Source organism: Euprymna scolopes, chromosome 8 (genome assembly GCF_053919585.1).
Source record: "Euprymna scolopes isolate OS-2025 chromosome 8, ASM5391958v1, whole genome shotgun sequence".
In the NCBI taxonomy this organism is placed as follows: Eukaryota; Metazoa; Mollusca; class Cephalopoda; order Sepiida; family Sepiolidae; genus Euprymna; species Euprymna scolopes.
Window position 1 is genome coordinate 102,503,013 of NC_136489.1, and position 16,388 is coordinate 102,519,400.

At 39.3% G+C, this 16,388-nt stretch overlaps 1 protein-coding gene across 3 annotated transcripts in view; it reads right to left on the reverse strand.

The window, feature by feature from the left end:
* The window catches only part of LOC145283680 (exosome complex component CSL4-like), a 141,968-nt gene that overhangs the window by 101,664 nt on the left and 23,916 nt on the right, over positions 1-16,388 (reverse strand). Inside the window, exons 1-3 of one of the 3 annotated variants that reach the window (XM_080132699.1) lie at positions 7,757-7,771; positions 2,218-2,321; positions 887-924 (exon numbers count right to left, since the gene is read on the reverse strand). In XM_080132699.1, the coding sequence (XP_079988825.1) occupies positions 887-924; positions 2,218-2,246 (67 nt within the window). In that variant the 5' untranslated portion in view covers positions 2,247-2,321; positions 7,757-7,771. Of the gene's footprint in view, positions 1-886; positions 925-2,217; positions 2,322-7,756; positions 7,772-16,388 lie in introns of those variants that run through there. The other 2 variants (XM_080132698.1, XM_080132702.1) reach the window with 2 other exon arrangements.

Genomic DNA, 16,388 nt, shown 5'->3' on the forward strand with positions numbered 1-16,388 from the left:
TTAGTGTCTCGTGATAAGAAAGAGAACGTGTGGAGTGCATGTGGAAGCAAGTGTGAGTTTGAAGAGAGCCATTGTTGCTTGTTGTACACACATTCGACTCGGGGTCAAAGCCCCGGGCTAATGTCTGCTGCTAGCTGAAGCCAGCGAGGAAGAGAGTAAGAGAGTTTGTAATTTCGTGTCTTATGTACTTGGTCACGTGATTGAAAGCTGGCTTGTGATTGGACAAGCAAGGGAGAAAATGATTTCAAATCTCGCACCACACGAATTAGCTCCTGCCTGTGATTGTAGCAAGTTTCAGCTGCTACAATACTTTAAGGCCCGTCTCATGTTCATATCGAAAAATATATTTTGTTTGTAGATTTCGGTGTGCTTTAAAAGAATATGATAACCATTTCCATTGCAAATTTACCGTTTGCGTGGTATTAACCACAGAACCCTGGGACTATTTTTCACTATTTAACAGCCTTCATTTACGCTACGCGTGATAGCATGAACAAAGGCTGTTTTCAATGCGCACTTACCAAAGTGCCTTTTCTTATAGCATAATTATCTTTGCCAAACAATTTATAATTAGATGAAAAACAAATAGTTTCCCAGATATTAAGCTACGTAATTCTATGTGTTATCAGTGGTGGCCATTTCTGTATGCGCATGCACATATAAAAATGGACACCACTGATAACATATAGAATTACATGGCTTAATATCTGGAAAACTTGTTTGCGGCAAAAATATGCCTGTGATTGCGTGTATAGAATTGGTCACCACTGATAACATACAGAATTACTTTGCTTAATGTCCAGAAAATTAGTTGTTTGCAGCAAAAATTTGCATGCTTAAGCATACAGAAATGGTCACCACTGATAACATAAGGAATTACACGTACCTGTATACAGACTTTTCTTTGTTTCAATTTCCTTGTGTCTTTATTAAAAGATGAAAGCAGAAAAAAAATAAACAAAAAAACTTTTAGCCAAAAAACAAACAAAAAATGAGGTCACTTAAATTAATCTACTTCATCATTTCATAGTTGAAGTATGTCTTTACCCATAGTCGAAACTTAGTGACAACAACAAAGACTGATGCAGATAAAAGATACATTATCTGAAAGTGCTTCTTTCAAACTTCTCAGCTTAATGTTCATTCTTGCTACAGTTTTGCTTTCGATTTCAATTCTAGCTGATGGCACCGAAATACTTTTCTTTTTTTTTTTTCTTTGAAATCATGACTTTATAATAATGTATACGAAATCTGGACAAATTAAAATATCATATTTAAGCGTATTTTACAACCGAACAAAGCTCCCCCTCTCCCTGAATAAAATATAATCAAAATTACAATAAAAAAGTAAAAAAAAAAAAAAAAACCCTCAGAAACCCAGGCTTATATTTGGACAAATATATTTTTACGTCCATATTCAGAGTCCATATAATCTGTATGACTGGCAGTTGTGAGTAAGTGGTTTTATTGTTTTGATTTTTACTCAAACTTTGGACTGGCATGTGTGACAGGCATTGGAAAATCAACAACAGCTGTTATGTCAACGGGCACACATCAAGCCAAGAGATATAAATAGTAAAATCGCTTTCATCCAATTATATATTTTAGAATTTGATGCAACATTCGGTTTCATTCAGATTGTTAAATAGCTTATTTTTATATACTATTGTTACATAGCCCTTTACTTAAAAGTTGTAACCTATCTGTGTCCTCAATTAGTTTCTTCTTTTTCCCTTTTTTTACTCATAATCGACAAGTGCTGCATGTGCCCTTAATATTTAAGCATGTATGTCGAATATGGGTTATGTTGCAGGGCCTTTTTTCTCTTCATCATCTAGTATCTTTATTGTCCCTTTCTTTTTCCCTAGCTAGATCATCTCTGCTGCTATGTATCACCTTGTCATCACTTTGTTATGCATGTATAAGAGGACGAATTAAGATTAAAACATAATTTTGTAAATGAGAGGTGTATTTGCCTCAAATAAATCTCCCATTTCAAACTTAATTTGTCTTCTTATATGTGCATAATGAAGTTATTTAAACCAAGTGGTGACATTACAATACATTCAGCGTTTTACAAGTAACAAAAGAGAGAGACAGTTATTTTACTCTAATTAACTGTTTAGATAGATAGATAGATAGATAGATAGATAGATAGATAGATAGATACATACATATACCATACATTACGACCATGTAATCCCTACAGCCACCTACCTTGAAAATGCTGCTGCCAAACCTGACATAGTTATATGGAATGTTAGAGAGAGTTGCAACCTTGGTTGAAGTGAGTGTCCCTAATGATGGAGGTCTGAACAGAGCTGAAATAAAGAAACAGACCAAATATCAAGGTCTCATGTATGATATGAAAAGAAACTGGAATCTTAGGGAGATATCAATCATACCAGTTATTATAGGTGCTACAGGGCTTATGAAGAAGAACCTGAAGTCCTACCTAACTAATATTCCTGGTGAACCAAGTACAAAAGAGATCCAGACAATTGCACTTAAGGGAACAGTGAGGATACTAAAAAGAGCTCTCTGATGGCTTCAATAAAAAACAGGGCAATGTTAGCAGCTGGTTTGGCTGCCCCATATTTAGCATTACAATCTTCGAAGAAAGAAAATGAAAAAAAAAATAAAACAGTTATATTACAGACAAACAGATAATGGTGCTCTCACCGTTTGTTTACAGCAATATTCCAAAACAAACTGCCTCTAAATCTAATCCGTTCTTTGTTCTGTTTTCTGTGACATCGTACCCCCGAATGATCTCATATCATGCTGAGTCTGACATTTCTAACCCCATCACGTCAAATCTGATCCTAAGTTCAGCTCAATCTAGAATGAAACCTGAGAAAGTTGTTTGTTTCAGATATAAGTGATTACTATGATTGTGTTTACTTGTTTGTGTCTAAGTTCATATTATTTGCCGCCTTCTCACAAACCTGCACGTAGGTGGCCCAGGCTTTATAGTCGTCTTCCTTCTGATTAGCTGTTTTAAATTATTCATAATTATTGATAATAATATTTTTATTGATAATTATTGATAATATTTTTTATCCATAATCTCATACTATTTTTTCAAGCACAATTTTAACAATTTTTTTAAAAATTTGTTATTTACTTATGTTGTGAATTTATTGTTTATTTGTTTTAACTTTATTATTGTTTATTAATTTGTGTATTTATAATTCATTTGTTGTTTATTTACAATTTTATTTTTTATTTATTTCTATTTTTTATTTATTTGTTCTAGTCTTTAAAAATGTTGTTTTGCAGATGCTTAAGTAAGAATTTATTTTTATTGCAACTGTTTAGATTTAGATATAATTTTTTATCATTTGTTTAGCAGAATCTTTTTATACTGGTTATGTAATTATCATTATTTTCTCTTTAGGGTCACGAGATGCTATCAGCTGGTGCTAATTTCTTGATTTCCATGTTATTTTTTATGTGTTTTGAACTGACAAGTTTTAAGGTGCCATATGTACCTGGAAAATGCTTGTTTTTTTTTTTTTTTTTTTTTTTTTTAATTAAATGAGCTCTTGTATGTGTTGTTTCTTGTTGCTCAAGAGTCTTCTGTCACTCCGATGTATCCACTTTGTTTTCTTCAGTTCTTATTCAGGTTTGGTGTGTTTGTTTGTAGGCATTTTCTGTTCAAAGAGTGCTCATATTTTATTTTAGAGTTACATTTTTTTTTTTTTTTTTTTTTACACAGTGATCACCACTTATCAAGGCCCGGAAGTCACTCAGGGATAAGCGTTATTGCAAGTACATTACGTTAGTGAGGAGATTTGCTGAAATGTTTACTTAAGGGGGCGGTTCATTAGGAATTTGTTAACATTGGACTTGAAGACATCCAAGTTGTAGTCCGGAGGGAAGCAGGCAGGCGGAACAGAGTTCCACAGGCGTGCAGTTCTAAGAAAGAAGCTTTGTTCATGGAATCTGCGTTTTGATTTAGGCACAGATATAGAGTGGGGGAAATTTGTCACAGTGGATTCAGCTAGACGGGTGTTTTTCGTGAAAGATTGGCGAGGGGGGACCAGAGATTGGAGTTCAGACGAGCATCTGCCATGGAAATAACGATAAAACAAGGACAGGCTCGCAACGTCTCTTCTGTGGGAGAGAGGTTGCAGGGTAGAGAAAAGGGCACCCCCACTAAGCCACGAAGTCTATTTTGTACTCTGTCAAGGCAGGATAGGCTGTTTTTAGCAGCTCCTGCCCAGATATGGCAACAGTATTCCATCCTTGGACGTACTTGGCTTTTATATAGATAGAGAAATGCATCAGTAGTGAGATATCTTCTGGAGCGGTAGAAGGATCCCACCATCTTTCCAGTGACCTTGGCAACAGACTTGATGCATGTGTTCCATTTCAGATCAGGAGTAAAGGTCAAACCCAGAAGCTTGTCAAAACACGGGGCCTCACCCAGACGAGAGCCATCCATCACAATTGATGCCAGATGGGGATCAGAGCGTTGATGATGTAAGGATAGCAGTTTGGTTTTGGATGCATTAAAGGTAACCAGCCACATCTTCCCCCACTGAACCACGCGCTCGAGATCAGAGGAGAGAGAATCAGAGAGAACTTTGTCATTTACAGCCTTTGATGTGTTGCCGTAGATGGTCGTGTCATCAGCATAGATGTCAACGAATGATTTAAGTATGTGTTTAGGGAGGTCATTGATGTTGATCAGGAAGAGAGTTGGGCCCAGGATTGACCCCTGAGGGACTCCAGCATTTATATTGCAGGCCTCCGATTTTTGTCCATCTACCACTACTCTTATGAGCCTATCGGAGAGAAATGATTTAATGATTGAGAAAACATTTCCAGTTATACCGTAGCTGGAAATCTTGTGAAGTAGACCCTTATGCCATACCTTGTCGAAGGCCTTTGATATGTCGAGAGCAATTGCCCTAGAAAGGAAGCCTTTGTCAAGAGATTCACTAATCCTGTGGGATATAACCGTCAGCACATCTGCGGTAGATCGTGCAGAGCGGAAACCATATTGTGTGTCACTAAGAAGGTTATTCCTGCTGAGGTGGTTGACTATTTCTCTATTTAATATGGATTCCAGCAACTTACTCATAACACACAGGAGACTTATTGGTCTGTATTGAGAGGGAGATGACTTATCACCTGAATTCTTAAATACAGGGCAAACTGATGAGGTCTTCCAGGGAGTCGGAAAGCACTTCTCCTTAAGGCAGCGCTTAAATAGTTTCGTAAGTATGGGAGCAAGTTCTGGTTGAAGCTTTAACACTATAATTGGGATGCCATCAGGGCCAGTTGCTTTACTGGAATCTAGGTTCTTTATTAGCTTGGCGACCTCATGCACGGATATTTGTATGTTACCTAGCTTGTTCTGTGTTATAGGAGGAAATATGGGGAGTTGATGGCCTTCGTCGCATAGGGTAGAATTAGCTGCAAAGTTCTTTGCAAATAGTTTGGCCTTGTCTGACGCTGACGAGATGACCTCTGGTCCATTGATAATGGTTGGGATAGAACGCACACTTCTGTTCAGGATCCTATTTGTTATTTGCCAAAACTGGTGGGATCCAAGCCGCTGATCAGCTACCTTGGATTTAACAGACTGGGCATATAGCTCTCTTGCATTTTTTATTACTCTTTTACAGTGGTTGCTGGCAGACCTAAAAGCAGCTTTTCTGTTTCTCTAGTGTTTGTAGTGTATCTTTTCTTTTAAAACAATTTTTTATTGATAATTTATTTTAAATAAATTGAATGAAGGGTTGGTAAAGATTGAGTTTAAAGTGTTTAAGGAGTGTTTTAGGTGAAAGAAGAGTTGTTTTGTTTGTAGGATAAAAAAGAGTACACATGTTCATTTCAGACACCACCATGTGCATTATGTGCGTGTATATTAGCACCTCTTGTTTCTTAGTGTGGTAGTGCTACCAGATCAGGCTGCCTGAAGATATTGGCTTCCTGAGACGAAATGCACCTAACATTGCTTTTAGTTTTTCTACTTCCTTTTGCAAAACTTAATTATGTTCTGAAAAACCAAAACCAAAAACACCCCTCCTTTTCCCCCTTTTCCTCCCTCTGATTTCCCCTTTCTCTTTCTATCTTCCCCACTTCCTGACTGCTTTCTCAATGTACCAAACATTAATACCGTAACCATTTTCCCTCTTCTACTGCAAAACTCATTCATGTTCTGCAGGGCAGGGAACAAAAACGATAAAATCCACTATAAAACAATCAAACCAAACACTACAAATAGAGATTGAATATACAAAAAGCTTGAAAAATAAAAACCTTCTACAAAATAACTGGATGCAACATGAATACTATTTCCAAAATAACTGGATTCGGCATTAAATAACCCAAAAAGGGTTGATATGCCGTAAAACAATAAAACCAAACCTTGCTAATAAATGTGTGTATTAACTGTGTGTTTGTGTTTGTTAGTGTGTATATGATGTCACGATGTTTAGTAACTTGTATGTCTCTTATGTGTGTGCTATTGCTAGTCTGAAACGGGCTCACTGGATTGTGACATGTATACGTATGTGAAAAAAAAAAAAGAGAAAAAGGTAGGAAAGCTATGTGTTTGAGTTTTTATAACGTGTTATTTTTATAACGTGTTAGATTCGAGGTCAATATTCTTACACTTTAATTGGAGGAAAGAAATTGCTGATTTAAAATTTTATCCAATTGAGAGTCGATACGTCAAAACAACATTCACTTCTGTTACTGCTTGTAACAACTTGTCTAACTGGTGATGGTGTGATTGACAATAGATAACCCCTCCCTCCTTTCAAATATTTTATCTTCAAGAAATTATTCTGTCAATAAAAATTATTCATTTCAATGAATAAAACTAAAATTTACCAAATTATACTTCGATTTCTACTTTAATTTTTTTTCCTTTGCTGCAAGTGCATGATAATTTCTATTTTGGAAAATTTATTCTCTTGACCATTTAGCAATGGGGAGGGGGGAGGGGCAATCTGTCGCCACACTGTATCAGCCTTGCCACTTTTTTTTTACCACCTATCATCTTCATTGTCATCATCGTCATAACATAAAATATATTGACGCGAAAATTTCTTTTTAAAATAAAAGATAAAAATTAAGTTTTTTTAATATAGTAATAAGGACAAAAAGGTCTCTAAAAGAAAAGTACTTCCATACAGACAACCTTTTGAAGAGAGACCTTTACTGGAATTCAGAAATATTCATATTCCTTTGAAAAATGAACAAAAGATTTAAAAGGTAAAGAATTTTAAACAAAAAATTATTAGGGGAAGAAAACCCTGAAAAGTTTATAATTCAAAGCGGTAATGGAAATAAAAGAACAGTGTTAGAGACTTTTTCATTTTTAAAGTAGAAATAAAGATAAATAAGAAAACATAGGTTTTTATTTTCTTTATGGACAAAAAACATGGACCATTGAACTTAAGAAGATTTTGTTAATGGTCCAAAGAAATTAACACATTAAAAGAATACTACTTTGGAAGGATGAAGGAAAATACTTTGAAAGAATTTCATATGAAAATCTGGACAGAGTAGGAAACAGGCTTTGTTGCGAAGAAAGAAAAAGAGGCATATTTCGGTCGACACAGGCTTGACCTTGATCTTTGTACACACATTGGCTCTGTAAACAAATATCGCAGCCAGAAAACTTTAAAATAAACTTTGGATTGCTTCTATTTTTTTACATAATAATAAAAACAAGTTATATATCGCAATAATAAAACTTTTTAAACCACACTTTGTGTATATATATACTTACTGTTGAAGACAGAATGTCTGAGACCTCATCACTCTGAAAAACACATTTAGTATCAGCAGATGTAAAAATAACATTTCAAACTCTCATTTTAAAAAAACCTTTTTACGAAAATATCTGAAGATAGCGAAACAAAGCTTGAAACGCATTATAAAAATATTTTTAAATAAAAATATGATAAAAGGCTGAAAAACACACAATTGTTGATGGCTACACTCTTTTAAATATATATATATATATATATATATATATATATATATATATAAAAACGAGTTATATCGTGGCAATAAAACTTTCTAAACCAAACTTTGATTGCTTTTTTCTTAAACTAATAATAAAAACGAGGTACATTATCTACTCGCAACCAATATTGATTTTTTTTGTAGAGTGTGTGTATATATTTACAAAACTTTTACAAAATATTTTGTAGGGAACATTAAAAACCGGCGTAAGAATTGAGAATTAAGGACGCTAACATCTCTTGTCAGTGGTCAGTTAAGGAGAAATCTTTTCATACTGAGGCAATTTTTATGCATAATAAAATCACAATTATAAGCAACAAGTAGAAATAACAGATGTAAAAAGAACATTTGTTTAAAACTTTTATTTTCATAAAGATAAAGTGTAGAATCCCGACATACAAATCTTTTTATAACATTCATTTTTATATAAAAAAAACTTTGCTATTTGCTTACCTCCTCATGAGAGCAAAAAACAAAATGTTATAGAAACATTTCTAAATAAAATGATGCCTTTTATTATTGATTATTATCAGGATGCTGATCTTTTCTGTCAGCGGTTAATGAAGGAGAAATCTTTCTAGACCAAGGCAAGTTTATCAAAATGACATAATAATCAATATTAACATATAATTTTATTTAGAAATGTTTTTATAACGTTTATTTTTTATAAAAAAAATGTGCAATTTGCTTGCCTCCCCACAAGGTAATTTTTCAATGTAAGAAAGAAAACAGCTGGAAAAATGGTCGGATCTTTCTATCAATCCGGTAGATATCTCACTGCTGATGCAGTTCTCTATCTATATAAGAGCCAGGTACGTCCAAGGATGGAATACTGTTGCCACATCTGGGCAGGAGCTGCTAGAAAGGACTTGTCCTGCCTTGATAGAGTTCAAAATAGACTTCGTAGCCTCATAGATGTCCTTTTCTCTTCCCTGCAACCTCTATCTCACAGAAGAGATGTTGCGAGTTTGTCTCTGATGTATCGTTATTTTCATGGAAAGTGTTCGACTGAGCTTCAGTCTATGGTCCCCCCTCACCTAACTTTCACAAGAAACACTCGTCTAGCTGAAAACACTATCAATAATTCCCCCCACTCTTTATCTGTGCCTAAACCTAAACGTAGATTCCATGAACAAAGCTTCTTTCTTAGAACTGCACGCCTGTGGAATTGTCTTCCGTTTTCCTGCTTTCCGGCTGACTACAATATGGTTGTCTTCAAGTCTAACGTAAATAAGTTCTTGATGAGCCGTTCCATATGTTATCAAATTTACCGAATTTTCATTACTAATGATTAGTATATTGTCCAATTTCTACTGTACACTCTTTAACCCTTATCCTTGAGTGGCCTCTTGGCCTTGATAATGTGGTGACGCCTGTCTAAAAAAAAAAAAAAATATTTAAACAGGTATCACACAACCGAGCATTGATATAATAATCCATTTATGGCGATTCCAATCAGCATTCTAAATTCTCAATTTTTATGTCGGTTTTTAATGTAGGGAAAGTCCTGTTCCTCACAAGATATTTTGTAAAATGTTATGTAAGTATATAAACGCACTCTACAAAACAAAAATCAATCTTGGTCGCGAGTAAATAATATAACTCGTTTTTATTATTGTTGTTGTTATAATAATAATAATAATAATAATAATAATAATAATAAAAAAAAAAAAAGCAATCCAAGGTTTGTTTTTAGAAGTGTTATATAATATAAATCGTTTTTATTATAAAAAGGGCAATCCAAAGTTTGTTTTAAAAATTTTTGTATAATATAACTCGTTTTTATTATTATAAAAAAAAGGCAATCCAAAGTTTGTTTTTTTTGTATTATTTTTTAAAAAGTAATCCAAAATTTGCTTTAAAAAATGTGTTTCTCGCGATATTTGTTTACACAGCCCACGTATGTGAAGGTCAAAGTTAAATCGATGTCAACTGAAATATATCTGTTTTTTTTCTCTTTCTTCGCAATGAAGCCAGTTAGGGTCCTTATTCCCTACTTTGTCCGGGAAATGTTTCTTAGCAAGTCTTTGGAGCCTGTCTATTATTATGGTATGTACGTGTCACGAGTCAACAGACCTATTGTACCCCTCAAATAGTGAGATGCATATCTTCTGAATGAACTTCTTCAGTTGAGCCGTTGGATTTTATGAACGAATAAAGAATGTTAAAAAATGCAAGCAATTACTTTAGTAACATGCAGTAGGCAACCAACTAATCTCGGATATCACTTGGTTGACCTATGGAGGAATAAATAGGTCTTCATTCTTTCATCTATTTTGTCTACACAGCATTAATTTAAGCCAGCCTACAGAAAATTCTTGTCATGTTTCAGTGTTCCCTTGAATAAAAGTTGGTAGCTAGTTAGTTGTGGAGATGTGATCTTATTTATGGAAGATGGTACCTCCCCCTTTTTTTTTGTTCAATATTTTATTTCAGTCAGATGCGATCAGATACAACAAACTCTACCAAGTTATGTTCTTAATCCTGAGTTTCTTTCAAACCAATCTACCACATAATCTCTCCATCAAAGAACTAAATACTTTCAGAACTATGGGATATTTAAACGTGGGCATATTGCCGTATTAAGATACAATACAATATAAAATATAAATGTATGGCACTGAAATGTTTGAATGAAACAGTTATTCTAAGATTTTGTATATTTAAAAAAAATATATGCTTGTCAAATACTGAGAAAGAGAGAGAGAGGTAGAGAGAGAGAGAGAGTATAAAATAAGAGGGGGGGGAGGCCAACAACATAGTGAGCGAGTGAATAATAGATAAAAGCTTGTAAAGAAATTGATAATTGAGCAAATGGCAACTTACGGCCAATTAGAACAATTAAAATAAAAAAAATAAAAAAATAGCATAACGATTTCTAAAAAAGAATATGTTCATATCCATGATTTAAATGTATGAAGAATCATTAAGGAAACAAAGTTTGATTAAGTCAGATTTAGTTAATGAGAGTTGTCTACCTTAGATTGTACCTATTTACTATGCCTCCACACGGGACAGAGTTAGACACCAGGGTCGTTTTTTAATGTGGAGAAAAGGTACAAAAATAAAAATTGTCTCAGTCGTGAAGGATTTCTCCTCCACCGAAAGAGAACAAGAAATAGAAGTGCAGCATCTGAAGAACAGATACTACACTTTCAGATATTAAATCTTTTATTCATGTTAAAAAATACAGTCAAAATCAATGATGAACAAAAAACTTAGGCACATGGCCAACTCAAAAGGGGGGATTTTGGGGGTCGTTGGTCATCCTTGTCACTCCAGAACTAAACAAAGTCAAAAGTTTCTCCCAGCTAGTATCTTCTTTCACCATAATACCGCATTCACCCTTTCATATTGGGGGACGTCCTAGTAACTCCCAATTTTTAAAACATTTTTTATTGACGTGTAAAAACAAAAAAGATAACAATAAAATGGTACAATAATTCATTTGTGTCGAGGGCGGGGGAAGAAAAAACCAAAGGTGATTAGTAGGACCCTCCCAACCCCGTCTAGTTGATAGACTGCCCGTTCCACTAGGTTTGTAAAAGGAACCTCGCTTCTGCGAGTAAGTCTCTAGGTGGGGATGCCCTCTAGATGGGGGTGAATGGAGAAAAGAAAATTTTTGTGGGTAAGGGATGGAGGTTAGTTTGTATTTCTTTTTCTCCAAGACGGGTAAAATTTAGAGGAAGGGGTGAAAACAAAAATTGCAGGTAAGAGGGGATGGGGATCTTGGAGGCTTCCTAATCGGGGAGGGATGGAACACACACTCAGCTAGCTGAGAGACTACTTGTTTAATTTTACTTTACAGAACTGCGCGTTCCACACCTAGGCGGGGAACACGTATTCAAATTTGGCTCCTCTTCGTACACACAGACTTGCCACATGTATCCATCTTCTGTCAAATGCCGCGCGATGCAGCCTTCTTCTATCACATCTGATCTTCACCCGTAGTTGGTGTTTAAAGAACGCGATCAGATCTTGATCAGAAAAAGACAACACCCCCCGGCAACCTTGCAGACGCGACGTCCAAATCACCATTCTCGCCACGGCCAGGATCGTAACGTAGACCATTTGTCTTTCCCGGTCCCACGGCGGCCTCACGTTGTCCACAACATTGGATACAGTAATTGGGCGAGGATGCTCAGGATCGATGCGAGCCGTCACTCCGCTGACATACGACCAGTACTGGCGGAGTTCGCGGCAATCGAAGAAAGCGTGATCCGTAGTTTCTACGGCCGTTGTCCCACAACGGGGACAATCAGGCGACTCCAAAAACCCGGAACTGCATTGTATGTTGTTGAGTGGAAGTGCATTTCGGGCCAATCGCCAGGTCAGAGAGAACTCCGAATTGTTCAGATGACTCGAACCTGGTGCCCAGCTCCACGCGGAGCGGATCTCACTCTGCTGCCACCCCAAACGCGCGCATAGCGGGTCGTCAGCGGCCCCCTTCACTAGATCCCTGTGGAGTTCCCTACGGGTAGCAGTCACAAGGTCACTGGACCTTGGTAGTCGTTTTAGCGCGGCTCGGCACTCTTTCATGTAGGCAGATTCTCCCCGCGGCCTGCACGGCTCTCGATGGAAGGGTCGAGAACGAGGTCAGGGAAGGCGGCAGTAACCACGGGGTTCCACGGTTGGTCATCCTGCATATAGTGGCTCAGGAAGGCCAGCCTCTCAGCATCTCGATGACACTTCAAGTCCGGCATTCCCAAGCCTCCCTCACATGGACGTTGAATACAGACCTGTCTGCTCACCCAGTGTCTTCCTCTGTCCCAAAGGAGCGAGGACAAGAGTTTGACAAGAGCTTTTAGGTGTTGTGCAGGACGGGGAAGTACGGCCAGTCGGTAAAGGATGAGAGGAAAGACGTAAGTGGCGCACACTTCAGCTCTACCCTTTAAGGAAAGTTTCCTAGGAAGCCACGAATTGACTGCAGCCTCCACCTTTGACCGTACCTCCAACCAATTCTTGTCAAGCTGGAGACCCGGTCCGAACCACACGCCGAGGATCCGGACCGGGCCATCTGTCCAGCTGAAGGGCGCAGGGAGGTTTGCGTTGCCACTCCATGCGCCCAACCGCAGTCCTACCGACTTGTTGCGGTTTATCTTGGCCCCCGTGATTCTTTCGTACTGTGTGAGTGCCTCCGACACGACCTCAATGTCTCTGAAGCCCGACACAAAGACCGTGACATCATCGGCGAACGCGGATACCTTGGCAGCTCAGCCGCCAGGCAGAGCCATTCCGCGCAGGGCCGAATTTGCCTCCCCATGTCTCAGCTTGCGGAGAAGAGGCTCCAAAGCCAGGACATAAAGCAGGGGCGAAAGCGGACAACCCTGACGAACCGACCGAGAGATAAAGGGTTTCGAGCGCTTTCCGTTGACTTGCACGACAGCCATGGGCTGTCGATACATTATGGAGATCCACTTGCAAAAGTCCAGTTTAAAACCGGCGGCCTCTAAGACAGATGCCAGGAAACGATGGTCGACCCTATCGAAAGCTTTGGACTGATCTAAGTTGATCAGCGCGGCTTCCGTGTCGTCATCTATTCCTCCCTCTAGGATCATGCGGATCAGGTGCAAGTTGTTCTGAATCGATCTCCCCTTCACAGCGTAGTTCTGTTCCGGTTCAACCAACTCGTCGATAACAACCTGCAGCCGATTCGACAGGACCTTGGCCAAAATCTTCAACTCTGTGTTTAGCAGAGTTATGGGCCTGTAGTCGTCTAACTCTTCCCCTCCATGCCCATCACCTTTCTTCAGCAATGTGATCACTCCCTTGGTCACCTGCCCTGGGATGGATCCCTGAGCAAACCAATGGTTGAACATATCCGTCAGAAGAGACAGAAACATGGGCGACAGCCTCAAGTACAGTTCGTATGGCAGACCATCAAGTCCTGGCGATCTGTCACAGCTGACCTGCTTCAGCGCAGTAAAGACCTCCCGCTCCGTCACCCGGCCCTCGCAACCAGCTGCTCTAGCCTAGTCGCTAAACTCAAGGACCGGAAGATCGGGCTGCTGCGTAAAACGCTTCTCGAAATGTTCTCGAAACCCCTCGCAGATCTCCCGAGTCGATTCCAGGGTGTGTCCATCCGGATGTTTGACTTTCGCAATGTATTTGTCCGAGCCACGCCTAGAAACCTCACGGCGCACGTCTGCCTCAGAATTGACTGCTTCGTTGCTTATCTTTCTAAGCCTAGCTCTAACTACTTGGCCTTCGTAACGCTCGCTAGTCTCGCGTAGAAGGTCCTGCTTAGCTAGTTCCTGACTAACCCTATCACCCTCCCCCGTAGCCTGGGCTAGTTTCTGCTCTAGCTGCTTCTTCGTCTTGGCCTTATCTAGTGCGAGGCGCTGGGCATACTTGACGGAGAAGCTTCTGATCTTGGCTTTGAGACCTAACCACCACTTACTCCTGGTAACCGCCCCCACTAGTGCCTTTTTAATCAATTCTCTTAACTGATCTTGGAAGTCTTGTATCTCCAGAAGGGAGGTGTTTAACTTCCAGTACCCCGCTAACTTAGGCCTATTTCCTAGCTTCAGCCGGGCCATAACTAATTTATGGTCCGTCTGGTCTAGCCAAGTGAACGTGGGACAAGATAAGAAGTCTACTTCGCCTCTCCTAACTAACATCCTGTCCAAATAGGTATTTGGATAGGAGGAAACGCTATTGGTCCACGTCCACATTTCCCGCCCCGGATGCTCGAACCGAAACCTGTCGACCAGACCGCATCTAGCCATCAGATCAGCCAGGCTGGACTCGCACCTCTCCGATCCTCTAGCTCCGCCTCCTACCTTATCTATGTCGGGGTCTAAGATGGCATTCCAATCCCCCGTTAGCACTACCCGCTTCCGACAATCTACAAATGCGTCAAGCTGACTGAAGAATGAGACCCTCTCACGTGCGGTGCTGGGCGCATGAACCGCGATCACCCGAAACACAGAATCTTTTACGGCAACATCGGCCACAACCAGCCTGCCCTCCGCATCCCTATGGACAACGTCGACCGTCGCCGACAGGGTACGTTTAACCAGTACGGAAACTCCCTTCCCCCGCGGGCTGCCATATGCTGAGTAAACTTCAAAGTCTCGGGCCAGCACCTGACAGTCCACAGAGGAAACGAAATGCGTCTCCTGAATCGCAGCAACATCCACTCCCAGGGACAAGAGGTCGTGCCGGAGGCGAGCCGCCCGGCCCGATGATCTCAAGCCCCTCGCATTCAGACTAGCCAAATTCAAAGCCATGGTACCTACCTTAAGGTGTGTTACACTCAGCTCCGAAGTCAGCCGGGGAAAGGACACCGACGTTGTGTGCAATGCTCAAGGTGGTCAGGTTTTTCATGTCCTGACCTTCTCTCACAATGCCGCCGACATCCAAAGGGTAAGTCAATTTAAGGGCCCTATAGAGTGACGGATGGACCAACACTGGGACCCTTCCCTTGCATTGTTTTGCCAGTTCCTCAAGGGAAGGGTCATTTTTCCTAATCAGTTCAATTCCCGGACCAGCCCCTTCAGCGGCCTCCAGCATTGTCCATACGTTGGTTTTGCAGGCCTCAGGAAGCCTGATGAAAGTTGTTAGCCGTGGGGCGTCCGGGAAATTAGAGGGGACATTAACGTCTTTTCCCCCTATCTGTTGGCAGTCCAGTAGAGGTTTTAAATTTTTTCTCTGCCGGTGTGTTAAGCCCATTGCCACAGACAGGGGGTCTACAAAACAAAGTTCCTCTCTCGTTTCGAGGGCGAGAGTCCCTGTTGTAGTGAGTCCGTAAGTGGGAGAATCTGAAGGGTCTCTCCCCCTCCCGGGTTCATTCTTTTCTTTCTGGGATGGCGGCTCAATTTGCATTGGTGTGGGGACGAGTGTCTGTGTGGTGTCTGGAACTTGTCCCGAAGGCCAAGAAAAGGCTTTTTTTTTTTGTTGTCTACCTTAGATTGTATTTAACAGTTTAGGGGGAAACAACTCTCATTAACTTGTTGTTTCCCCTAGCTACGGTTAAATACAATCTAAGGTAGACAACTCTCATTTGCCAAACTGTATTGAGTATTTAGTTATGTCCCTTAGTCGAATTCATTTCCTTCTTATGGCAAACTGTTTTTTGTTAAGTAATTCTAGTAAAAATAATGAATAAAAACTGAATAAGCATCTGATTATGATTTTAACCATGGAAAAGGTTTTAGTTTTATAATGAAAATCTCATCAATTTCGCTTGGTTTCAGAATACATTTTAATAAAAACCGATTGTTTTTTTTATTCCGAAATACAGACGCGCGTGCGCACGTGTAGGTGTGTCAGAAATTTTGTGAAAAATAGTGAAGAATTCCACCCTTGTCTTTCCAAGCTTATAACTCCTCGAAAAATGTAATTCAAGCCCTAATTTTTTTTTTCAATTAACGGAGCAAGGACCAAGGTTT